The sequence below is a fragment of the Monodon monoceros genome, unplaced genomic scaffold (genome assembly GCF_005190385.1).
Source record: "Monodon monoceros isolate NGI ecotype Baffin Bay Population unplaced genomic scaffold, NGI_Narwhal_1 Super_Scaffold_3, whole genome shotgun sequence".
Classification (NCBI taxonomy): Eukaryota; Metazoa; Chordata; class Mammalia; order Artiodactyla; family Monodontidae; genus Monodon; species Monodon monoceros.
Window position 1 is genome coordinate 44,027,118 of NW_021703780.1, and position 27,220 is coordinate 44,054,337.

Here is a 27,220-nt window from a genome sequence, read left to right on the forward strand (position 1 = left end):
CAGTGTGGTTTATGCTGAACACCTAATTTCCTTGTGGAAATTAGGTGTGTCTGTGTGTCTCCGCTGGGAGAGGACCCTTGGAATCTTACACCTGGTTTCCTCTGGACCTTGCCCAGTGTGCTTTTCCCCCTTTGTATCCTTTTGCTATAATAAATCATAGTCATGAGTACAGCTGTACACCAAGTCCTGTGAGTCCTAGCCAACCACCAAGCCTGGGGATGGACCTGGGGACTCCCAACACAAGTACAAGTAACTTGACTATAAAGGCACAAAATTTAAACTTGATATTGGCAAGATACTGGCACTATCACAGGACGTGACATGATGAAAATAATTCTTATATCTTCAGAGCTAGAGGGACTTTAAATTCTAGAACCGAATTCCTTCTTCTTTTTTAGGGACACCAAAGAGATTGAGTGGTATTAGAATGGCACCAGTGTTCAGGGTGGATTCAAAGATGTGGACAAGGAGACCAGTTTAGGTGACTTCAGCAGTAACTTAGCTTTGAGATGAGAAAAGGGTTTACTTAGGTAATGACATTTAAAATAAAGACCTTAAAGTGGATCCAAAAGATACATTAAAGAAAGAAATGATAGGGCTGTCTAGTGCCCTGACACAGGTTTGGGGAGAGAAAGGAAAAGGGTGCAACTACATTCCATAGTATTTTAGTGTTTGCAGTGGGTCACTAGTATTCCACCTTTTTCAGAACTGGAGTTCTTTCAGGGCGTGTTTTTCTATTCCATGCTGTAAGCATATTCATATTTTTTCTTCAATAAATCTGAATAGATATTTTAACCTTAAAATTAATTAATACTCTCATTTGTGTTTTCCCAAGTTTCATTAATTTGTTTCCTTTTTTTTCTGGGAATCACTCATCCTATGCTGTTTTGCCCTCCCTTTTGCCGTCTCTCTGGGAAGTAAATTTATGATATTCAGCCTTCTGGGAAGCAATCTGGTAAAACAGAGCAAAGGCTTTGGTGTCAGACAGACCTGGATTCCAATTACTTTTATTAGCTATGTGTTCTCACCAAGTTACAGCACATCTGTGAGCTTGGTTCTTCATCTCTAAAGTGGAATTGTTATACTTACATACAAGATTGCTGAGAGAAAACATAATACAATATAAAGCACTTACGGCCTGACATATAGTTTTTAATAAAAGCTCCTATTGCTTATTCTTTGGAGTGTCTGTCACAAGGACTCGGAAGGAACCAGTCATTACGTATCTTAAATGAGCCAGGAGAGGTCGCTAGAAGATTGCATGCCTGTGAATTCTGTTTCATAAAGATGATGTTCTTCAATGAAATTGTGAAACTGTCCACAATTTGCATTGTTTGCCTTGCTGCCCTTCCGTTTTCTTTTTATCTCCAGTTTCTTCTGTCTAGACTCATGCCTCTCAAACTTTAAAGTGCACACAAATCACTTGGGAATCTTGTTAAAATGCAGGTTCTGACTCAGTAGATCTGATGTGGGGCCTTAGATTCAAGATTTCTAACAAGCTTCTAGGTGATGGCAGTGCTGCTGGTCTTTGAGTCATACTTTGAGTAGCAAGTGTCTAGTGTTTTCTGACGTTCAAGCTATCCAGGGAATTCCCTTGTGGTCCAGCGGTTAAGACTCCGTGCTTCCACTGCAGGGGGCATGGGTTCAATCCCTAGTCAGATTGCACATGCCTCGCAGGATGGCCAAAAAAAAAAAAAAGACTATCCAGTGGGTCTGTCACTGTGTAACTTCCTGCTTTTCTCCCTTTTGGTGCTGGTGGGGATGGTGGAGGATGTATCGTAAGCCCCAGGGTGCCTCAGTGTCACTTGTCGGTCGGTGGGCATTACAACTCTCTCTCATTCTGTTCCTAGGGCCATTCTGTCATCGAAGGTGACTCTTCCCCCTCCCCAGCCCGAGGCAACTAGTACACTACTTTTTGTCTCTGTGGTTTTTGCCTTTTCCAGACATTTCATTAAATGGAATCCTACAATATGTGGCCTTCTGTGACAAGATTCTTTCACTTACCATGATGTTTTCAAGGCTTATCCATGTTGTGACATATGTCAGTACTTCATCCTTTTTATTGCCAAGTAATATTCCATTGTATGGACATATGCCACTTTCTGTTTATCAGTTCAGTTGGTGGACACTTGGGTTGTTTTCACTTTTTGACTGTTGTGAATAATGCTGATATAAACAAATGTACAAGTCTTTGTGTGGTCATACTTTTTCACTTCTCTAATGAGTTGTTGGGCCATATGGTTATCATTTTTAAGTTTTTGAAGAACTGCCAAATTGTTACCCATCACAGTGTACCAGCTTACTTTCCCACCAACAATGTTCCAGTTTCTTCACATCCTTGCCAACACTTATTATCTGTCTTTTAAAATAGCCATCCTAGTGGGTACCTATGAAGTGGTATCTTATTATGGTTATACTTTTTTTTATGTATACATATTTGTATGGTGTGTTTTGATTTAATATAACTGGAAATATAATGGTAAAAAGGAATTGAGTACTTCCCAGATATCCTATTTCCCATTCCTTCCCCTGGTTTGTAGAAGTTATTTGCAAATATGCTATACTTTTGCAATAGGTATATTCCAATAAAATTTTATGTAGAATCACAGTTTTTGTTCTATTGAGCAAACAGTTTAAACAAGCTTATTTTGAATCCACTTATAACTCACAGTTGAACTAAAGCTTATTAGAGTTCTTCAGGTAGGGGTCATTTGTACAAATTGGTTGGTAGTAAATGCTTTTAGTGCTCTTATTTGGAACCTTCTAATTGGAATGCAAAGTGTCATACTGGGTGTTATCTTCTGCATGGCTGTCACCAAAATAAAATAGGGTGAGGAGTAGTGGAAAGAGCACAGGATTTGCCACCACAGCTATAAAGCTGGGTCTGAATGGTAGCTTTGTCTCTTCTGAGGGTACAACTTGGAGGGGAGTGATAATTTTGTTGACTTATGTAAACTTCAGTTTTCTCATTTGTAAATAATGAAAATAGTACTTCACGGGGTTATTGTAAGGATTAAGTGGAAAAGCACATTTGAACCGAAAGGTGGTGCTTGACATATACTCAGTAAAAATGTAAATTTCCTGTCACTCCTCCTGTTGCATTTCATAAGCAACTACACAAACTATTTTGATATCCCTAATGTTAATGATAGTAAATTTAAGAAGACACAATACAACTTTTAAGGCTATTATTCTAAAGACCATTAACAAGAAGTTACATTATATTTATACACAGCACAATACAGTTATACATATACATATAAATATACACTTAATAATATTTCCAATTTGGGGATAGAGGAGGCTCTTAGCCAAGTTTGGAAACCTGGACTCTAGAAAAGACATACCTGTTTGTATCAGAATTTTAAGGTGACCATATACTAATACTAAATTAATAGATGTTTGATGAAGAATATTTGAAAAATAGAGGATGAGACAGAGTTAGTTTTGATAACAGAGAATGGATACAAGTTGACCAGAGGGGAAAAAGCAAAAACAGTCAAAACATGAGGCTGGAATGGAATAAGCAATGCACAGAATTGTATGAATAAATGCTCACACTCACTAGTAGACAGGAAAGGCAAATTAACATAACACACACCTGTAAGACTGCAAACATGACAATAAGATCTGTAATAGCTATTGTGCCAGGCTCACTCAGTGCTAGGGAATCGGAATTTGTAGAGCCTTTTTGAGAAGCAGTTACACAATATCTTTTAATATTCAAATAATGAACCTTTTAACCCAATGTGGCCAATCTTGATAATGAGAGAAAAAGCACTGTTTGATGAGGATATATAGTCAACAATATTTACAAAACCATTGTTTACAGTGGCAAAAAAAAAAAAATGCCTGGAAATGAATAGTTGACTAAATCTCAGTAGATCCACATCACACCATGGAGTAGTTTGTAGCCATTAAGAAGAATAAATTAGAGCGACACCAGTTGATTTTTAGGGATTTCCATTAGTTATTGTGGAATAAGAAAACTAAGAGGCAGAAGAATCTGTAAGATGACAATATTTGATAAAACAATGGCAATTCCCCTTGTGTATTTATTTTTGTATGGAGAAATTTATGGAAGAATACGTATTTGTAAACATAGGTTATATTGCAGAGTAGAGTGAACAAAGCAAAACATAAGAAAAAGTATATGTGATATGAAAACATTTATGCATTTATATAATATTGCATATAGATGTATATATAAAAAGAAAAATGTATAGAAAGCAAATGTACTTGTATGTTTATTGTCACAGAAAGATGGTAATAATTTGTTTTTAAGGAAATAATTTAAAATTTCATATATGGGACCTCATTTATGACAAAAAAATCCACAGTTCACACTCAGGGAAGAAAAGTTTTCATGTTAAAAACTGATACAAAATATTCCAAATAAATAGGAAATTTTGAAAGTTGATTTAAGAAATTGAATATTGATTTTAGTTGTCTATAATAAAGCTTTGCCTTATATTTTAGGAAGCTGCAGATGATGGACATAAAAACAACCTTCTTCCTCAGATTATTCAGTGTTTTGCGTGTCCAAATTGCTTCCTTCTTTTTAGCAGCAAGGATGAGTGTTTGAAGCATATGTCTGGAAAGAATCATTTCCATCAGAGTTTTAAACTGGGTGGTATGTTAATACTCTCTTCCGCTGAAAATTATTAAACTACTTTAACCTTTGCTGATTTATCATACTTCTCAGATAATTCTTGAGGTAACTTATCTTCACATTAGTTTTGAGAACCATGAAAGCAAAAGATTTTAATCTCATTTTTTATTTTTCAAAAAAGATTCTCATTATTTATTTGCACCTAAGAGTAAGGTTTACTTTGAGGAGTGAAAAGAAACTTGGGAAGAAAACATTTATGCAGTATAATGTTTTTGTATATCCATTGGGAAGTTGGGTATTTCTCTGCACTTAAGATTCAAATTTTAACTTGAGCATGAGTTCAGCACCCACTGCACTTTATTGAGGCTAGAAAATGACTTCTCTTAGATTTTTATCACATAAATAACCATCTTCTTTTACTTACCTCACCTGATGTTGAGAAAGGCAAAGGGGAGGAAGGCCGGGTCACTCTACTCAGATCTTTGCAAGTCATAGTTCATTTTGTCTTTCAGATGACAAGGGAATGGCACAGCCAATATCATTTCCATCTTTTGCAAAGAAACTTTTGATCTCTCTGTGCAAAGATGTTCCATTTCAAGTTAAGTGTGTGGCCTGCCACCAGACACTGCGTTCCCACATGGAGCTCACTGCCCATTTCAGGTTTGTAAGGGGCTAGTCTTGGACTGTAAGATTCCCGCCCAATAAGCTCCGCAACAGCCAGAGGACTCAACAAATAACTTTTCTATTCCATGTTTCACTCCTTCTAAAATGAGAGTGTATATTTGCCTGGACATTACCCAAACTTAGCATAATGAAAGAAGTGAGAGGTGTGAGGAAAGTGGATATATTGATGTTGCTGTGAACATAAAACAAGCTAACAGTTCTAAGTTCTGCATGTGCTGTTGAGGGTTGTGCCTGGAGGAGGAGAGGGTTATGATAGAACCTTGGCTTTGAGTCAACCAGCATGGAAAGTATCACAAACAAGTGAAAAATTACATGTCAGTGAAAGGCCAAATTTGTCAAACAATCAAGTATGCTTTTTTTGTCTTTACAATGGAAATTATCAAGCACTATACAAAAGTAAGGAGAATCGTATAATGAACCCCAGTGTACCTTTCGCCAGGCTTCAGTAGTTATCAACACATGACAGTCGTGTTTTATTTATACCCTCATCCCCAGAAGTTCTTATTTTGAAGCAAATCTTGTCATTTTATCTGTAAATACTTCAATATATATCTCTGAATGTTAAGCACTCTTGTTTTTTAAAGAAAATAACTAATACCATTATCACACTTTAAAAAATTATTTTTTAAAATATCATCAAACACCTAGTCAGTTATCAAATTTCCCCGATTACTTCATGATGTTTTTTACATTTGGTTTGTTGGAATCATAATTCAAAGTCTGTACTTTACATTTAGATGCTATGTCTCTTAGGTCTTTTTTTCCCCATTATTTCTTTAAAATGCATTAAAATTGTATCACACTACTAAATGATACAATTGCATTTGTTTAAGTAGAACAGTTGTTTTCACAAACCTTCAAGTAAAATATGTTCTCAAAAAACAGAGGCAGTGGAGTATAATCACTCTGTATACACTCAGTATAATTATTGATGTTAACAGTCCTGGTTCTGACTTTTATTTTATGAGTTCAAATTCTGGTTCTGCCTTTTATTTTTATTCCTAATTTTTTTAATGGAAAATTTCAACTGTATGAAAGTCAGCTGAATAGTATAATGAACCTCCATTTACCTGTCACCCAGTTTTAATAATTATCAACACTGCCATTCTTCTTTTATTTATATATCTGTATGCTCCTTACTGCCCTTAATTATTTTTTACAGTTCTTTGTTTCTGAGATACAATTTCGATTTATTGAAGTATACAGATCTTAACCTTTATGATTTTGACTACTGGATACATCTGTTAACCCACACTTTTACCATCCTGTGTTACCTCTCCATGGAAAGTTCCATTGTTCCCTTCCTGGTCACTTCCCACCCTCTCACCCTCAGGCAGTCTATTCTGATACTTTTTCCACCTTACGTTGGTTTTATCTCCTCTAGGACTTTATGTAAATGGAATCATATATAGTATGCACTCTTTTGTGTTTGTCATAATATCTGTAAGATTCATCCATATTGTTTAGTACATTGTTCCTTTTTATTTGTGAGAAGTATTCTCTTGTATGAATACAGCACAATTTGTTTATTCATTCTTATGTTGATGGACAGTTTTTAGCTGGTGTGAATAAAGCTGCTATGTACATTTTATACAAGCCTTTTTATAGACATAGGTTTTATTTCTCTTGGATGAATATCTAGGAGTGGAATTGCGGGATCGAAGAGTATGTGTATTTAATTTTATAAGACACTACTAGACATTTCCAGTGTTTGCACTGGTACACATTCCTACCAGCCAGGTGTGAGAGTTCCATTTCCTCCACATCCTTGCCAAGGTTTGCTGTTGGCAGTCTGTTTCATTTTAGTTGTTCTTTTGAGAGTCTCACTGTGGTTTTAATCTGGATTTCCCTAATGAACAATGATGTTGGACACTTTCTTTAGTATAAAAGCAACCATGGGCATGGCATTTTCCTGACGTAAAATCAGTTCATTCTTAAAGAATAGGTACAGGGTTGTTGAGAGTCTCACTGTAGTGCTCCTCTGTATTGTTTAATTACCACAGAGAAGTTAATTACTTGCTTGTCTCATGACGTTCCTATCAGTGCATTTGATATAGTTTGTACTTGTCTAAAATTTGTCTGAATTTTTAAAAAATTTTTTGATTCTAGTTTTACCCTTTGGTATATGGATTAGAAACAGATAAAGTGTAGGTAATGGTCAGGTAGATAGAATATTATTATATCATCTGCAACTTTATTTTTTAAAATTTATTTTATTTATTTTTGGCTCTGTTGGGTCTTCGTTGCTGCACGCAGGCTTTCTCTAGTTGCCGCGAGCGGGGGCTACTCTTCGTTGAGGTGCACAGGCTTCTCATTGTAGTGGCTTGTCTTGTTGCAGAGCACGGGCTCTAGGCGCGCGGGCTTCAGCAGTTGTGGCACGCGGGCTCTAGAGCGCAGGCTCAATCGTTGTGGTGCAAGGGCTTACTTGCTCCGCGGCATGTGGGATCTTCCTGGACCAGGGCTTGAACCCGTGTCCCCTGCATTGGCAGGTGGATTCTTAACCACTGTGCCACCAGAGAAGCCCTGCAACATTATTGAAAAACAATTTTTAGTGCTTGTGTATACATTGATTACTTTATAATTCCTACAATAAAAAGCAGAGATAATATATTTAGAAAATACTTATGAGTTTATTTTTTTGTCCAATTTAGAGTTCGTTGTCGAAACGCTGGTCCTGTAGCTCTAGCTGAGAAGAGCATTGCTCAGGTGGCAGAGAAGTTCCTACTGAGAGGTTATTGTCCACATTGCAACCGTGTCTTTGTGGATGAAACCAGTACCCGGAATCACAAGCAGAACTCAGGACACAAAGTCCGAGTCATTAACTCAATGGAAGAATCAGTCTTACTTTATTGCCACAGCAGTGAAGGGAACAAACCCCCTTCTGACTTGCACCTGTTGCAAGATAAGTCAAAATTTTCATCACTTAAAAGAAATATGTCCATTCGAGAATCTAGCTCAGAAGATTGCAGCACTGTTCCAAAAAAGAAGATTAATTTAGGAGATAAAAGCCATGGGGGTATGGTTTGTGTTCAGAAGGAAAAGTCACTTGTTAAAACCTGGTTTTGTGAATGCCAGCAACGCTTCCCAAGTGAAGATGCAGTAGAAAAGCACGTTTTCTCAGCAAACACGATGTGTTATAAGTGTGTGGTCTGTGGGAAGGTGTGTGAAGATTCAGGAGTCATCCGTTTACATATGAGCCGCATTCATGGAGGGGCACATTTAAATAACTTTCTTTTCTGGTGTCGGACATGCAAAAAGGAGTTGGCAAGGAAAGAGGCTATAATGGCCCATGTGACTGAGTTTCATAATGGACACAGGTATTTTTATGAGACAGATGAGGTAGAAGGTGACACTTTGCCGTCATCCTCTAAAACATTGGTGAATGATCTGACTGCTGATAATCCTTTTTCGACTATTACTATTCTTGATCATTCCCCAGCAACCAGTCCTCCAAGCGGTAAATGGCAATGCCGAATTTGTGAAGATATGTTTGACTCCCAAGAATGTGTGAAACAACACTGCATGTCTTTAGCAAGTCACCAGTTTCATAGGTATAGCTGCGCCCATTGCAAAAAGACTTTTCACAAGATGGAAACACTGTATCGACATTGCCAAGATGAGCATGACAATGAAATAAAGATGAAGTATTTCTGTGGACTTTGTGATCTGATCTTTAATGTGGAAGAAGCGTTTCTGAGTCATTATAAGGAGCACCACAGCATGGACTATGTATTTGTGTCAGAAAAAACAGAAACTTCCATTAAAACCGAGAGTGATTTTCCAGTTATAGAGACCGGTAACCTACTGACATGCGGCTGCCGGGAGAGCTACCTCTGCAAAGTCAACAGAAGGGAGGACCATGCTCGCTGTCTGCAGACTCTCCTGGGCCAGGGCCGCCTGTGGTTACGCTGTGGCATGTGCTCGGCCACGGCGCAGGCCACGGATGACATGCTAGCACACGTGCGCCAGGTGCACGCGGAGCCGGAGGGCGCGGAGGGCACGCCGCGGTGCCTGATCAAGTGCGGCACCTGCACCAGAGCCTTCCAGGACCCCGAGAGCGCGCAGCAGCACTTCCACAGGAAACACTGCTTCCTGCGGGAGCCCAGCGTGGCCTGCTTCGGGCCTGAGCAGACAAGCCCGTACACGTTTGCTGCCAGTTCCTCCCGTGCAGAGAGAAAGCTGAGACAGGCAGCAAGCTGTCCACAGACTTCAGACCTGGAGAGAGGAGCCGAGACTGACGTGAGCTGTCAGAGTACAGGTACGGCTCCACAACCCTGACGTCCGTACACGTTTCCCATTTCCGCTTAGAAACACGTGCATGTGTAGCCACCCTCTTTGCTCCTAGGGAGCCAGTGTTGAAGCCAGGACTTGATGGGCTGATACGTTGGCCAGTGAGTTACCTCGGCGTGCACTTTACCGGGAGGGATCTGTATTCCCGCTGCTTCAGGCAGCCACTCTCTCAACCTAAGGGCACAAGGAATATCTGTTATGCTAAATAATAGGTACTTGAGGTAACATTTTCTTTTCTTTTCCAAAAGACATGGGAATTTTGAAAGATGAGGGAAATAGATGGTCCTTCTGAAAGTCAGATTTGAAAGTTATCCTGCACTTTACTGTCATTTAGATTTAAGTTCAATAAAAAGATAAATCAGGTGAATTCTTTTTATTTCTATTTTGACCTTATTCTATAAGTATGAGAAGTTTTAAAGGTCACTTGAGAATTTGTATATTTTTGTTACCGTCTTCGGAAGCAAAGCTTTTACTTAGAGTTAAAATAGCAATTAGAAGTCGAGTTAAGTGGTAGCAAGAAACCAGGCAGAAAACTGAGGTATGGATCCCCTTGTCTGTGCTTACTCTAGGCTTCCCTTCTTCTTTGATAAGATTAAGGAAGTCTAGAAGAGTGCAGTGTTTTCATTTTGTTTAGAAGTAAATTGTTTTCTTTAGAGTATAATTTTAAGTGTATATTCTTTTAAAGATTAACTCTTCATAAGTTATACAATGTCGAGTGGAAAAAATGAAATATGTGAGTATTTTGGTTCATAAAATATGTTTATGAATTACTGAGTTTTTATAGGCTTGCTCTGTAGCACATGTAGATCTCAACATTGCCTTTAGCCGTGGTATGTTTTATGTGAGAAATGATTAAATAACATACTATTGATCCATTCAACTCGATGTCAAACAGTGAAACCGTGGTCACACTATTTTATGTTCTGTTGTTTTCCTTTTGCTCTTGTGATTGCTTTTGGGGGATTTGTGTTGGTCTGTGTCTGATAGGAGGTCATTGTATCTATTAGTATTTTAAGAAGACAGATAAGAAGATGGGTGGTTTGGAAATGGGAAGATGGCAGTCTTTTTCTGAGGGAGTCTCTAGTAGGTGGAGTAGAAGCTATCCATTTTAAAAATAGTATAAACATTTAAGGCTTGCATTGCTACCACTCGAAACTGTAAGGCCCTGTCAAAGTGAAAGGTATGAAAGAAGGGAAGAGGAGGGAGGGGAAGAGGAGGGAGGACAAGAGTTGCAGATGGTGGGAGGTGAGAGGCCCTGAGTTGACTGAGGAAGAGGTGTCCTTGGCGCGAGGAGCACCGGGCCCTGTTCTGCACGAGCCACAGGAGCCTCTTGTGGGCTGTCTCATGTCTGCTCTCGGGTGTGTGAGCACAGAGCCAGAGGGCTGCTGATGAATCAGTCTACATTAGGAAAAGAACAAACTCCTGGCGGCGAGAAAGTTCTTAGCAAGTAACCCTGAAAGTTTATTTTGATGGATGGTGCAAGTTTTTAGTTATTTAGCCTTAAAACTTGGTCTTCCATATCTTCCAGTATACTAATTTTTTAAAAACTTTCTTTTATAAGTGACTTTTAAGGAAAGCCAGGATCAATGGTACATATTTGTCGAAAGGATAATCATTTCTGAAATATTCAAAATATTTCTTATCTGATATAAATATATTGTGTCACATACAGGTTTGGATTTCATGACATGGTTTAGATAGAAGTAAATAACATGCAAGATTAATATTAAGTTGACAGATTAAAAAGGTTTTAGCTAATTCTTATGAAATTCATGTTGATGTTTCTCTCTTCTCAGATGAAGAGGTTGTTGACCTCCCAGACTTGGATTACCTGCGAACCATGACTCACATAGTCTTTGTAGACTTTGATAACTGGTCCAACTTTTTTGGTCATCTACCAGGGAATCTTAACCAAGGAACATTTATTTGGGGCTTTCAAGGTATGGTTAATAAGGAACACATTTGAGACAACCTCCCTTTTTTTCCCCCTTAGAATGTGATTTGCTTTAAAAGGACTCCTTTTGAACCTTCCTGAATAGAAGATAGGAACATAATTGGAATTTTGTCACTTTGCATTATAGTTACTCTGCTAGAATATTTTTCTCTTTACATTTCTCTGTGGTAAATATTCGCTGTACCTGGTGACCCACAGTTTGTGGATCTTTAGATACAGATTGAAAGAGCCTTTATTCAATACCTACAATGCGCCAGATATGTACTTGGTACTAATGCATGCTTACTGATTGTTTTAATTTTCACCCTTTAAAATATAAGGAAGAAGGCTGAGAAGTTTATTTTTCACAAAGTACAAAAATAATAAATAGTAGAGTTAGCTTTCAAACTTGGGCCTCATGACTACAGGACTAGTGTGTTTTCAACATAACTGCCTCTTCACTTCATCCTTACTGTTCATAAATGTGCATCTTCACATAAATCTCCCTTCCAAGTACTAACCAGGCCCAGCCCTGCTTAGCTTCCGAGATCAGATGAGATCGGGTGCATTCAGGGTGGTATGGCCGTAGTCTAAATCTCTTTACAAACCATTGACCAAACCTGGGAGAGAGACTCCTCTTTGATTAACTGAGGCTTAGTACAGTGAGCCTCTGATGTACAGGCACCCCTAGGAGATACTGCTGGTTCAGTTCTAGACCACTGCAAGTCACATGAATTTTTTGGTTTCCCAGTGCATATAAAAGTTATGTTTATACTATACTGTGGTCTATTAAGTGAGCAACAACATTATGTCTAAAAGAAGTCTTAATTAAAACATACCTTGGGACTTGCCTGGTGGCACAGTGGTTAAGAATCCGCCTGCCAATGCAGGGAACATGGGTTTGAGCCCTGGTCCAGGAAGATCCCATATGCCGTGGAGCAATTAAGCCCATGTGCCACAACTACTGAGCCTACGCTCTAGAGCCCGCGAGCCACAACTATTGAACCCGAGTGCCACAGCTACTGAAGCCTGCGCCTAGAGCTCATGCTCTGCAACAAGAGAAGCCACTGCAATGAGAAGCCCGCACACTGCAACAAAGAGTAGCCCCCGCTCACCACAGCCGGAGAAAGCCCACAGGCAGCAACGAAAACCCAACGCAGCCAAAAAAAAAAACCTTATTGCTAAAAAAATGCTAACCACCTGAGCCTTCAGTGAGTCGTAATCTTTCTGCTAGGGGAGGGTCTTGCCTCCATGCTGATGGCTGCTGACTGATCAGGCTGGGGGTTGTTGAAGGCTGGGGTGGCTGCGGCAGTTTCTTAAAATAAGACAACAATGAAGTTTGTAGCATTGGTTGACTCTTCCTTTCATGAACGATTTCTCTGTAGCATGCAATGGTGTTTGATAGCATTTTACCCACAGTAGAACTTCTTTCAGAATTGGAGTCAGTCTTCTCAAACCCTGCTCCTGTGTTATCAGCTAAGCTTATGTAATATTCTAAATCCTTTGTTGTCATTTCAACAATCTTCACAGCATCTTCACCAGGAGTGCGTTCCTTCTCAAGAAACCACTTTCTTTTGGCTCATCCATAAGAAGCAACTCCTCATCCATTCAAGTTTTATCCTGAGATTGCAGCAATTCAGTCACATCTTCAGACTCCAGTTCTAATTCTAGTTCTCTTGCTGTTTCCACCACATTTGCAGTTCCTTTGTCTACTGAATTCTTGAACCCCTCAAAGTCATCCATGAGGGTTGGAATCAACTTCTTCCAGACTCCCGTGGATGTTGATATTTTGCTTTCTTCACATCTTCCCAATCATGAGTGTCCTTCATGGTATCTAGAATGGTGAATCCTTTCTAGAAGGTTTTCAATTTAGTTTGCCCAGATCCATCAGAGGAATCACTACCTATGGCAGCTGTAGCCTTACAAAATTTATTTCTTAAATAATAAGACTTGAAAGTCAAAATTACTCCTTGATCCATGGGCTACAGAATGAATATTACATTAGGAGACATAAAAACAAAATGGATCTCATTGTACATCTGCATCAGAGCTCTTGGGTGACCAGGTGCATTGTCAATGAGCAGTAATATTTTGAAAGGATTCTTCTGAGCAGTAGGTCTCAAAAGTGGGCTTAAAATATTCAAGAAACCACATCGCTGTCATCCAGGCTTTGTTCTTCCATTTATAGAGCATAAGCAGGGTCAATTTCGCTTAATTCTTTTTCTTTCTTTTTTTAAAAATAAATTTATTTATTTATTTGTTTATTTATTTTTGGCTGCATTGGGTCTTTGTTGCTGCGTGCGGGCTTTCTCTAGTTGTGGTGAGCAGGGGTACTCTTCGTTGCAGTGCATGGGCTTCTCATTACAGTGGCTTCTCTTGTTGCAGAGCATGGGCTCTAGGCGCATGGGCTTCAGTAGTTGTGGCATGAGGGCTCAGTAGTTGTGGCTCGCGGGCTCTAGAGCACAGGCTCTGTAGTTGTGGCTCACGGGCTTAGTTGCTCCGCAGCATGTGGGATCTTCTGGACCAGGGATTGAACCCGTGTCCCCTGCATTGGTAGGCGGATTCTTAACCACTGCACCACCAGGGAAGTCCTAGCTTAATTCTTAAGGGCCCTAGGATTTTCAGAATGGTAAACGAGCATTGGATTCAAGTTAAAGTCACTAGCTGCATTAGCCCCTAACAAGAGAGTCAGCCTGTCCTTTGAAACATTGAAGCCAGGCATTGACTTCTCTCTATCTGTGAAACTGCTAGATGGCATCTTCTTGCAATAGAAGGCTGTTTTGCCTACACTGAAAATCTTTTGTTTAGTGCAGCCACCCTCATGAATTATCTTAGGACTTATCTTCTGGATAACTTGCTGCAGCTTCTACATCAGCACTTGCTGGTTCACCTTACACTTTAATGTTATGGGTACGGCTTCTTTCCTTAAACCTCATGAACCAACCTCTGCTAGCTTCAGACTTTGCTTCTGCAGCTTCATCACCTCTCTCAGTCTTCATAGAATTGAAGGCAGTTAGGGCCGGGCTCTGGATTGGGCTTTGGCTTAAGGGAATATTGTGGTCATTTGATTTTCTGTGCAGAGACTCAGACTTTCTCCATATCAGCAATAGTGTTGTTTCACTTTCTTATCATTCATTTGTTCACTGCAGTAGCACTTTTAATTTCGTTCAAGAACTTTTCCTTTGCATTCACAGCTTGGGTAACTTTGTGGTGCAAGAGGCCTAGCTTTCAGCCTGTCTTGGCTTTTGACATGCCTTCCTCACTAAGCTTAATCATTGCTAGCTTTTGATTTTAAAAAACGTGAGACTCTTCCTTTCACTTGGACATTTAGAGGCCATTGTAGGGTTATTAATTGGCCTAATTTCAATATTGTGTCTTGGGGAAAAGGGAGGTGGGAAGGGAGGGGAGAAAGACGGGGGAAGGGCCAGTCGGTGTGGCAGTCAGAACACACACAACATTTATCAGTTAAGTTTGCCTTCTTGTATGGGCATGGTTCATGGCACCCCCAAACAATTACAATAGTAACATCAAAGACCACCATAACAAATAAAATAATGATGGAAAAGTTTGAAATATTGTGAATATTAACGAAATGTGACGCAAAGTTAACAAATGCTGTTGGAAAAATGACATCGATGAGCTCCCTCAATGCAAGGTTGCCACCAACCTTCAGTTTGTAAAAAACACAGTATTTGCAAAGCACAGTAAAGCAAAGTGCAGTGAAACAAGGCATGCATGCCATGTTTGACAGCAAGCAGCATATAAAGAAGACGATTAGGATTTAAGATAGAAACATGCTGACCTGGATAAGGTAGTCAGTACAACCTCTTAGTAAGTCCAGCTTTCCTGATTGCACATCATTTTTATTCACTGAGCAGCCTTGACATATTTGTAAAAAACCACTAATGCATACATTCATATAGAACAACAGCAGTCAAAGAATTTTCATGCACTTTACTTTTGATTCTGCTTAACATCCCTGTGAGTTTTCAGATTAATAGGCAGATTTGGGGAAGTTGGTCTACTTCCCCAAGATTTAAGCAACAACCTGGTGTTACCTGCACGAGAACTGCCTTGTTCTGCCTTCTAATCTGGTACTTTTCCTCTAGAAACATTTTTTTCTAGTATTTGTTTTTCCTTATAGAGTTTTCAGTTGTATCTAGTGTTCTGTTCTTTTTCTCTTGTTTGACTCATCATTTATGCCTTTTCTAAACATAATAGGAGGAAACACCAACTGGAAGCCTCCCGTCAACTGTAAGATCTATAATTACCTAAACAAGATTGGGTGCTTCTTCCTTCATCCTCGCTGTAGTAAAAGAAAAGATGCTGCTGATTTTGCCATATGTATGCATGTGAGTCATTGTTTTATTCAAAATCAAACGTGAAGCTAGGACCCATTTGGATTTTTTCCCCTCTTGAATCATAGTGACACTGTAGGTTCCTTTTCAGTGTTGTGCTTTTTGTATAAAACCTTCTGCATCAGGTTCTACTTATGACTATTGAGGGCAGGAGCCCATAGCATGTGTTTACTGCTTCATCCCCAGTTCCAGCAGACTCTCAGCTACTCATAGTGGACCCTCAGCTATTTCTAGAATAAATTATCAGGAGATGACACTCCTTGATGCGTGAGGCACTTTCACATTTTAACATCTCTGAAATGGGGGGGCACCATAGCAGTCACTGTTGACCCAGATGGAATTTGCATTTGCTTCTGTCTCTGCTAGTCACCTGGAGAAACAACCCACCTGAGACCCAGTTTAAATTAAATTCTCTGCTTAAGGGTTTCTGTGTCACACTGATACTCTGCAAACTTGTTGACTGCTGCTTATGTTTTAAACCACAGATAGTTTCTTTTTCCATCTAGCCAGTTCTAAGATTGAGTTATGCAAATTACTTTGCTTACCTTTTCTCTATGGCAGATTCATTTTTTATTTACCCTCAGGTTGAGCGCGTAGCCCTGTTAGTGTTCCACCTTTATGTGGGGGCCTCCTGTTATATTCTTTTTGGCTTTTCTTTTCTTTCTTTCTTAGTGGCATATAAAAGAGCTTATCTTATAATTGACAGCATTTTATATTGGATTAAATATGGTATATTTCATTTATGAATGAGATCTTTATATCATACTTTGGTGGGAGCAAGGGAACAAGCTAAATACACGTTTCCAGGTATGTGTTCATTCTGAAATAGCTGTAACTTGACTGGAAGCTCAGATGCAGGTCTTTATCAACTTGTGCCATTTTTTCCAACTTAGGCTGGCCGTCTGGATGAACAACTGCCCAAGCAGATTCCTTTCACCATCCTCTCAGGAGATCAAGGTTTTCTGGAGCTAGAGAATCAATTTAAGAAGACTCAGAGGCCAGCACATATACTCAACCCTCACCACTTAGAGGGAGATATGATGTGTGCCTTGTTAAATAGCATATCTGATACGACCAAAGGTATGCAGCTGTAGCCACAGTGCCAACTGCCCAAGAGGAAGAGACTTCACTTCACTTATTGATGAGAAACCAATAAACTGCTCTCCACTAGTACCCTGCTGCCTGCTCACTAAACCGCCACGCGCTCATGCTTCTATCGTATTTTTTCTCTTATCTCACTTTCACTTTGAGTGTATTAGAAGGAGAATGAATTCATAATATTTTAGAGACCATTTTTAATCTAATGAATAAAATTTATATTCATATATTTAAAATTATACTTATGGTTTGAAATATGCTAGTATAGTTTTGCAAAGCTCAGAATCCAGATCTTCATTTCATTTCTAAAATTCTAAATTTATCTTCAGTTTTTCAGAAAGCAAAGTGCTTATAGGAGAAATCAGAAAGCAATAAATGCTAATATGACAATACCAAAAAATAAAAAAATAAAAATTTAAGAGGTTGACAGTGACAAAATGATGCCCTGAAAGATCTTTATTGCCTTGAAGGGCTAGGCATCCCCTGTCCTACACTCTTCTCTGCCTTTCTGAGATTGTTCAATGAAAAGGCATGCTGATGTCCAATTTCACTAACCAGTATTTAAGAAAGGATGTAATTCTAGGGATCCAGATAGGTTTTGGTTTTGGTTTTGGTTTTTGTAATTTCTGAAATGTGGGTAGGAGAGAATAAAAGAGTAATTTTTAAATATCCTAATAATTTGCAGCCGTGAATATGGTTTGAAGGTATTGATGAATGACCTCAATGAAAAACTGACTGCTTTTTGGAATTTTTATTATATGCCTTTAAATTGTCCAAGTGTGCTCTCCTCCTAGCTATTTTCTTCTTTCTACATGTATAGAGCCACATTTTGATTGAAGATCTATTCTGAAGAACTTTGCTCTAACCACTCACTGCGTTGGATCAATTCACTTTGCAAAGTTAGGAACCATTAAGCTACTGGCACAATTGTGCTCTTTAAAGAAAAATCAGCTCTGTTTTGCATATTTATGTCATGATTTAGTACTGAATTTCGTCTTCCTATTCTGTAGTTTCTGTTTTCATTCACTTGCTTTTTCTGTCTGTGGCGGGTTTTTTTCTTTTCTTTTCTTCCTTTTCTTAAAATTTTTAATTAATTTTTTTTATTGGAGTATAGTTGATTTACAATGTTGTGTTAGTTTCTGCTGTACAACAAAGTAAGTCAGTTATACATATACATATATCCACTCTTATTTATTTATTATTTTTAAAATATTTATTTATTTGGCTTGTGGGGTCTTAGTTGCGACATGTGGGATCTTCATTGCAGCATACAGGCTTCTCTCTAGTTCTCTAGTTGCGGTGTGTGGGCTTCTCTCTAGTTGTGGCGTGCGGGTTTTCTCTCTCTAGTTGTGGCCCATGGGCTCCAGGGCGCGTGGGCTCTGTAGTTTGTGGCACGTGGGCTCTCGTTGAGGTGCACAAGCTCAGTAGTTGTGGTGCGTGGGCTTAGTTGCCCCACGACGTGTAGGATCTTAGTTCCCTGACCAGGGATTGAACCTGCGTCTCCCACATTGGAAGGCAGATTCTCTACCATTGGACCACCGGGGAAGTCCCTATTCACTCTTTTTAAAATTCTGTTCCCATATAGGTCATTACAGAGTATTGAATGGAGTGTCTGTGGCTTTTTTTAACCTCTTTTTCTCCCATTCTTTTACCATCCCTTTCCCGATCCTTAACAACATCTACTTAATATCTTGAAAAATATTTAAATTTTTACCTTTGCTACCTAGGCCCACTCCCTTTTCTTCCTCCTATGCTGCTGCCCTGGGGAGCATTTCTTTTGTAATTTAGAACATGAGACCTGTAATGGATTTGCCTTTCTTTCAACTTTATTTGGAATGAGAGCTACATATGAGTAGGTTTGCATGGGTATATTAGGGTTGGAGGTAAAGTATAGGTTATTGTTATATACCAATGTTCTTTTCTGAATGTCTCTTATGCTCTAGCCTTTTTTTTTTTTGACATATACTTTAATTTCCTTTTTCACTCATCAGTGTCATAAACCACTCTCTATGTCAGAATATAGAATTCTCTAGGTATTTTTTTTTTAATCATCCATTTGTAATCAGTGCCCGTTTGAACTTACTGCTCTTTGGGGACACATATATACTTTATTCTGAATTTTTGTGAAATACAGAGACCATGCAGTGCATAAAGAAGGGCATGGTCTTTGATTCGAATACTGACCTCTGCTTCTTAGCTGTGCGATTTCAGGCAAGTTACTCAACTTTTTCTGAGTCTCACTTTTCATATCTATAAGGTTGTAAGAATTAGTGATACGTATAGTGTCTAGCATAGCATAGGAAAGAGCATAGGTGCTCAGTAAATAGCAGCTATTATTAATTATTACTACTGTAAAAAGGAAATATGGTTACTAGCCACTATATATTGTTTTAGTTTTTCTTTCCATTTTTTTCATTGTAGTAAAATATACATAAGATTTACCATCTTAACCATTTTGAAGTCTCCAGTTGAGTGGTATTAACTGCATTTACATTGTTGTGCAGCCATCACCGCCATCCATCCCCAGAACTCTTTTCATCTTGCAAAACTGAAACTCCATACCCATTAAACAACAACTCCACACTCCCCTTTCCCCAGCTCCTGGCAGCCACCATTCTGTTTCCTGTCTATGAATTTGACTACTCTAAGTATGTCGTGTAAGTGAAATCATGCAGCCTTTGTGACTGGCTTATTTCACTGAGCAAAATGTCCTCAGGTTTCATCCATGTTGTAGCCTATGTCAAAACGTCCTTCCTTTTTAAGGCTGAATAATACTCCATTGTATGTATATACCCCCTTTTGCTTATCCGTTTATCCATTGATGGACACTTGGGTTGCGTCCATGCTTCAGTTATTATGAATCATGCTGTTGTGAACATGGGGATACAGACATCTCTTTGAGATCCTCCTTTCAGTTCTTATGAGTATATACCCAGAAGTGGAATTGCTGGATCATATGGTAATTCTATTTCTAATTCATTCATTCATTCATTCATTTATGGCTGTGTCGGTCTTCGTTGCTGCTCAAGGGCTTTTTCTAATTGCGGTGAGTGGGGGCTACTCTTTGTTGCGGTGCATGGGCTTCTCATTGTGGTGGCTTTTCTTGCTGCGGCGCACGGGCTCTAGGCGCCCAGGCTTCAGTAGTTGTGGCACGCAGGCTCAGTAGTTGTGGCTTGTGGGCTCTAGAGCGCAGGCTCAGTAGTTGTGGCGCACGGGCTTAGTTGCTCCGCGGCATGTGGTATCTTCCCAGACCAGGGCTCGAACCCATGTTCCCTGCATTGGCAGGTATATTCTTAACCACTGCGCCACCAGGGAAGTCCTTTTTCTAATTTTTTGAGAAATCTCCATACTAATTTTCCACATGGACTGTACCATTTTACATTCTCACCAGTAGTGCATAAGGGTTCCATTTTCTCTGCATCCTTGCCAACAATTGTTATTTTCTGATTTTTGTTTGTTTTTATAGTAGCCATCCTAATGGGTGCGAAGTGGTATCTCATTTTGTTTTTGATTTCCATTTCCCTAATGGTTAGTGACGTAGAGCATCTTTTCATGTGCTATAGCCACTACATTTTAAAAGTAATGAAAATTATTAAAATTAAGTGGCCAAAGAAGTGTAGTCTTTAAGTCACATATTTTATTTAGGTCTGGATTTAAAGATGCTTTTATAACTCTAAAATTTAAAAAAATATTATGCTGAATCACAGTAAGTTCAGATTCAGTTTAAGACAAATTTTTTTCTTCATGGAATATTGAAAGGCATCAAACTGCCTGCTAATAAACTTTATAATAAGAAAAATCAAAGAACAGTGACTTTCTTGGGTAACTTTATTCCTTCACCTTTCCTAATAAATGGCTTTCTGAATAGTAGAGTAACAGTCTTTGTTAAGAAATGATATTTAATATGTATTGTGACTGAGAAACATCTCTCAGTGTCCACAAATACTGCAGTTCGTGTTGGGCCTGTAGTGTAGTTTTGGTTACCACAAGAATGCCAGGGTAACTCCTTTCATCTAGCTTAACCCAGTGTGCTATCTTCAGATCTGACAACCAGTTATTTTAAGGCAGTGTGGTTTGCGGGTAGGCGTCGATGGACTTTTTTGGGAATCTGAAAAAAGCTTTCCAAACCTCTTGCCCCCAAATGGACATGTACAGTAAGTCCCCTACATATGAACCTTCAAGTTGCAAACTTTACAAACGTGCGTTCGCATGTCCAATCATGTAAGTTACTTCACGTGTCTGGCGTACCTTGTCACATGCGTGCGTCCTCTACAAGTGGTTGTGTTTTTGTGTACTTTACTGTACATTACTATATAGAGTACAGTAGTACAGTATCTTTATTTCAAGCCCAGGATGTCCAGAAGCAAGCGTAAAAGCAGCGGTGATGTAGCTGGTACTACTGTACTTTTCAAGGTACTGTATTGTAAGATTAAAAATGCTTTCTTTATTTTTTGTGTTTGTTGTTTATGTATTATTTGTGTGAAAAGTATTATAAACCTATTACAGTACAGTATTATATAGCTGATTGTGTTAGTTGGGTACCTAGGCTAATTTTGTTAGACTTATGAACGCGTTCTCGGAACGGAACTTGTTTGTATGTAGGGGACTTACTGTACATACAATATCATGTACAGCTTCGGGGATCTGTCGTTTCAAGGCTCCTAGTTACCAACCAGCCACCCCATAAACTCTCTTACAAGTAACACACAGTGAGAAGTTCTCTCATGTTTTATAAGCATTGTGATGATTTTTCACGTTTTTAAAATCTCTGCCATAGCATAGACAAATGATACAAGCTTGAACCTCTTATTTCTTTATAACTTTTCAGAAATTTTCCATTATTAGGACCATAAAGTGGTTTTATTTCTCCTGTGTAAACAGGACGAATCTATTGAATAGTGTTGTCAGAATCAATGATCATATGGTATCTTATACTTTTTTTTTTGCCAGTTTTTCAGTTAATTGAAAGTTTTTTCAGGAGATAACTTATTTCAGTAGAAATAGAGGTATTGGGAAGTTGCTGGCTCCATGTATGAATGTCAGTCATTTGGTCATAAGGTCTTATTATACCTTTGCTTGGTAGGGAGAGGACAGGTAAGTAGTGCTACTGCTGCTACTTTGTTAGATCTCTGACTTGGGTTAAATCAGTTACCCTCTCTAGCAAGGTGAGCCTTTATACTAAGTTTGAGATTTGAATGTGTCATGGTTTTTGCCCTTTAAACTCACTCTCCTTCTATGCATCAGGGTTCCAGCACCAACGTTTTGATTACAGCTATGATATATGTGTAAATCCCTGTAGAGATGTGTAAAAATACTAATCTGTCCTGAATTGACACCTTTGGGTCCCTTATCCTTCATCAGTTCTATTTTATATTGTACTCATTTTCACTTTTTAAAAATTTACCAAGATACATGGATCCTTTCTAGTGATCCTAGTCAGAGGAGCCAGGTAGACTTTTTCTTCTTTTATGCTTTTCACACTTTATTCACAAATATGTGTTCATTCTAACTCAAGCCTCATGTTTCAAAGATGCAGATATCACTTGTCATTTCAATTGTTGTTTTAAAGAAGTAAAAGGAACTAACCTTTATTAAGGACCTACTGTGTGCCAGCCACCATGCTAGCTGCCTTTTGTATTTGTAGTGTTTGAAGATGTTTAAACATGTTCAAAGAACTTCTGCGTGTTGTTTAATCCTCTTTTCAACGCTGTGAGTTAGGATATATTAGATCGCCCCCTTTCATAGATGAGGGAGCAGAGTCCCAGGAAGGTTAAAATAGCTGCCTGAGGCCACACAGCCATCACCTGTGAAGGCTGAGGCTTTCACTGACACAAAGCCCTGATTTTATTATGTAGAGAATCCATTGTGCATTGTTCGCTCTTACCATGTCCTTGAGGAATGAAGATGAGATGCTCTGTTGCAGTCTAACGACAGTGCAGAGTGTGTGTAGATGAAAATAACATTTAGGAAGATGCTTTTTTTTTTTTTTCCTAGAAGGTAAAAAGATTTGATTGTGGGTTCTGGGGGTTCTGGTACTTTAAAAAGTAAGCTGATTATGTGTCAAGCATAGCCAACTTATCATTGTAAGTTCCCTGGGATCTTTTGTCTTGTAAGTAAACCAAGAAGCCCCATTTTCTTTTCTTCAGACTATAGAAATGCAGTCTCTGTGTGAGGGCAGGCTGAGTTAAAGGGACCACGCTAGCACCATTTTTATTTACCCTGTGACGCTGCTCCTGGCTTGTAGTATGCTCTTTGTAAAATAAAATAACTATGCTACTTGTTTTTACTGTCTTGACCATACATTTTAAGGTTTTGTTTGTTTGCTTTTACTTTCCAGAGTGTTGTGTTATTGGACCTACTTCAACCACATTCTTGATGACTGAATTTCTGAGTTGCCGTTTTCTACTATTTCATTAGTCACCGCCATTGCTTATATAAAAAAATTCTCTGGGCTCTTAAAGATCTGTTTATGTAATAGAACTTGCCTGTATCTTGTAGGTTAGTTCAAGAACATTGTTTGCTTTATGTAAACAGTTTTTAAAAACACAGTTTTGTGTATTCAGTTGTTTATAGTTCTTCAGTAATTAAACATCTTCCTTCCAGTTTTATGTAAAGTTTGAACTTTCCTAGAATATTTTTTCTTAGGTAACGCAAGGAGGGACTTGAGCATAGGCTGTTATGAATTAGTGAATTTAAATTGAAAACAGACTTTACTGTGCTTTGACATGATTTTTGTTGAATCTGAACACTGTCCTTAGGCTGTCTGGTTTATGGCCCTGGGACTTTGTTATGTCGGTTTGGTTTGTGTCTTCATTTTGGAATGAATGGGATGAAGGCATTAAGTATGGTTGGTACCAATTATACACGTTTTTAAAGCCATCTTAAAAATTGAACGTACTAATTCACCCATGCTGTGAAAGTGTAGGTGATTGAAGCAGTGGCATGCCCTATATGAAATAGTTGTTGAACCTAATTCTAAGCATCTATCTGCCTGCTTGCTCAGCCTGTTGATGAGACTATATAGGTTGTTGCTTTGGGCACCATCCTAAAAATCTATATGATACAGTTAATTCTGTGCAAGGTACTGAAAAATAGGGAAGAAAATTCATGATTTTCTCTGTTCTACAGATGGGGCTGATTGAGGCAAGCGAAACCTTTAAAAATTTTTACAACCTAGTGTCAAGCTAAACCTTATGATTCAAACCTGCAGTTTTGCCTTAGGTCTTGGTTGCCATGATGAATTGTTTAGGCCAGTTACCACATGCTGCTTTTGACTGGCCTTGACTTTGAATTGTAATAAAAGAAACCTTGGGTATTTTCTCTTTGTTCCTAATGTTTTAAGACTAAACTTTTTGTTCTTCAAATTGTAAATGTAATGTTTTATTTCACTAAAACACAGCTTGAAATATTTGAAGTAGTAGGTGTATATAACATATTGTAGAAAAAGCAATAGTTTTTTTTGCTGGAATAGCAAAAGGTGACTCATAATAAATTTTTGCAGCAAAGGAATATAAGAGAAATATAATGTTTTTATTTATAAACAATGATGTATTGATAAATTTTTAAATGTATATTTTTAGTTTTTATATATTTTCACAGAAGCAAATATGTCCATGTGATTTGTATTGAATACACAATCAGGGTTATTTAAACCCTGATTCAGTCACTCTGATAGAAATTGATTTAAATGTAGTTAAGGTGGAAAGCCAAATACTGGGTCCCTGATGGTACCACGTTCATATTTTAAGTGACTTTTGTGATACCCGGTCAGTCATGTCATTATTTTAAAGCCTTAGGTCTCTCAGTAAGAATATAAGGCATCAAGTGAGTTTGTGCCATGCAGAGACACTGTTAATATAAACCTATGGTCTCTATAGAGATGAATGCATATGATTTTCAAAATACAGGAGAATTTTATCTGTCATCATTAAAAATCTTTTAAAGATGATTTCATGCAAATGAAACTTCGGAGTTTATTTGCTAGATCCAAATAAACATACTAGCTTTTTAAAATTTACAGTTTTAAAAAATATACTAGGATTTTATATTTCCTCAACATGCAAAAAGAACTTTTTCAAATAATTTTTTGAATATGGAGCCAAAATCAAATTGCCTATTTCATTCATTTTTATCTTTTTCTCAATTTAAGTAATATTATTTGGTAAGCATTAAAAAACACACAAATCTCTAAGGAAAGTTGTGTAATACTAATGGATTGTAATTAATAAGCTTGGGTATGGGAGAAGTCATTGAAAGTCACATTGTCTTAGAATACATAAATTATGGCACAAAACATTTTCAGAAGTACATTTGAATTTATTGATTCTTCTTTACAGAATGTGACAGTGATGATAACCTGGGTACGAAGAGTACTTCAATGGGAGAAGAATTCAGATCCACAGAAGGTAACCTAATCCCTTCCTGATTGTATCTGTATGTTTTTTTTAAATTTCTCCCTCTTTCACTTCATCCCTCCTACCACTGAGTATAAAAAAAAAAAAAAATTCTCTCATTTAAAGGATAGTTTGCATTTCCTCGTGTAAGATGATTTAGGGGCTAAAACAGAAATCAGCCAGTCGACTGCCTGGTTTTGTAAATAAGGTTTTATTGGAGCTCAGCCACACTCTGTTGTGTAAGTATTGTCTGCGCTGCTGCTTTGATGTCGCAAGAGCAAGGGTGAGTAGTTGTGATACAAATGGTATAGGTCCTCCCCCACCCCGCAACCAAGCCTAAAATAAATATTTTCTGACCCTTTGCAGAAAAAGTTGCTATCCCAGGGATAGGAGAAGATTTTGGTGTCCTAATTTTTATTTATTTTGAGTAGTATTAAATTAAGAATATTAAAGTTTTGCAGTAGAACTATGAAAGCAAGCACTTACATCTGAATATTAGTGGACTTTTTAAATAAATTAATTATGTTTCCCTCCTCTTAAAGGAAAAGGTATTTCCTTCCATAGGTTAAAGAGAACTTTTTATATTACTTCACATCAAATCATTTACTTGCTGTACCACTATTTGGTTGTGACATAAGTCCAGTTTTTACTATGGTTTTTCCATAACAGACTGTGCTTTTTAATAACCCTGGGGGGAAGTGAAACAACAGATTTTGGAAAATACTTGAACCTTCACTAAAGTAGTTGAAACTTTTATATTGGCATCTTTGACATTCAAGGACGACAGTAGGAGTCATAGTATAGTTCCAATGTAGTATTTGTTGGTGGAGATTTGAGAGTGGAAATGTGTAATTAGAGAGGGAAACGTAGCAAAACAAGCACACACAGAATGGCCACCTGGTTTGTTTCTGCGCGTCTCCTTGCACTCTCCTAGAGTACAATTAGTCTGACTAGGAGCACACTGGATCTTTGTGCTATCTGGGGTTGGAAATTTGAGTGTGGCAGTGGAACTGATTCATCCATTCAGTGAAGCAGAAGACTGATCTTTCCCTCTTATAGTCAAAATTCACTGGTTAAACAAAGTTGGCAGTAAATCTGCAGCCTAATTGGAAGCAAGTTTTCTGACCAACTTGTTTTCCCAACATGGTCTTGCAAGGTCTGGCTCAGTGCTTAGCAGCCACATAATGATGAGTTAAACAGGTGAAAGAACATTTTGTGAGTTTTAAACAAAAACTGCCAGCTAAGTTGTTTATCAAGGCCATGAAAAGATAAACACCGTTGAGCATCTAAGTAGCTCAGACTTTGCAACCTTCATGTACTACCCGTGACTAATCCCATGGAAAATGCCAAACAGAATTATAACTTTTAAATAACCACACTCAAGAAACCTCCACAGTTCTGTGGGCTCCTAGCTAACCCAGGAAATCTGAGATGTGTATAAATGAACATGTACCAAAATTTCTAGTGTTTTGTTATCTATGTAATACATTTTATGGTTGGGAGATTTTGAGAGTTTTTACATCTTTATCATGTCTTAGTTTGGAAAAAGGATTACCATTAATGGATTCAAGAAAAGATACTTCAAACTTTTAACTAGTTGTTCTATGAAGAAAGGATATAATGCTCTAATTTCAAGAAAAATCAAAGTGGTGTTACGTGTGTGTTTTCTTTCATTTCCTGATGCTTTATGTAAAATGAGTGTGAGAAGCACATAGTGTTACACTTGTAAGTTAGGGAGTGTGGCCTCCTCTGTACTTGCCTCTAATACCTTCCTTTGCCCCTTCTTTTCCCCCAACAAGAACTAGCTCAAATATCATCTCTTAGGTTGAACCATATAGAATTACCAATTTTG

General features: G+C 38.2%; 1 protein-coding gene across 1 annotated transcript in view; it reads left to right on the forward strand.

The window, feature by feature from the left end:
- The window catches only part of ZNF451 (zinc finger protein 451), an 86,778-nt gene that overhangs the window by 44,951 nt on the left and 14,607 nt on the right, over positions 1 to 27,220 (forward strand). The window contains exons 8-14 of the mRNA XM_029242439.1: positions 4,480 to 4,633; positions 5,125 to 5,272; positions 7,948 to 9,554; positions 11,383 to 11,526; positions 15,741 to 15,871; positions 16,771 to 16,957; positions 25,312 to 25,380. Of these exons, the coding sequence (XP_029098272.1) occupies positions 4,480 to 4,633; positions 5,125 to 5,272; positions 7,948 to 9,554; positions 11,383 to 11,526; positions 15,741 to 15,871; positions 16,771 to 16,957; positions 25,312 to 25,380 (2,440 nt within the window). The remainder of the gene's footprint in view (positions 1 to 4,479; positions 4,634 to 5,124; positions 5,273 to 7,947; positions 9,555 to 11,382; positions 11,527 to 15,740; positions 15,872 to 16,770; positions 16,958 to 25,311; positions 25,381 to 27,220) is intronic.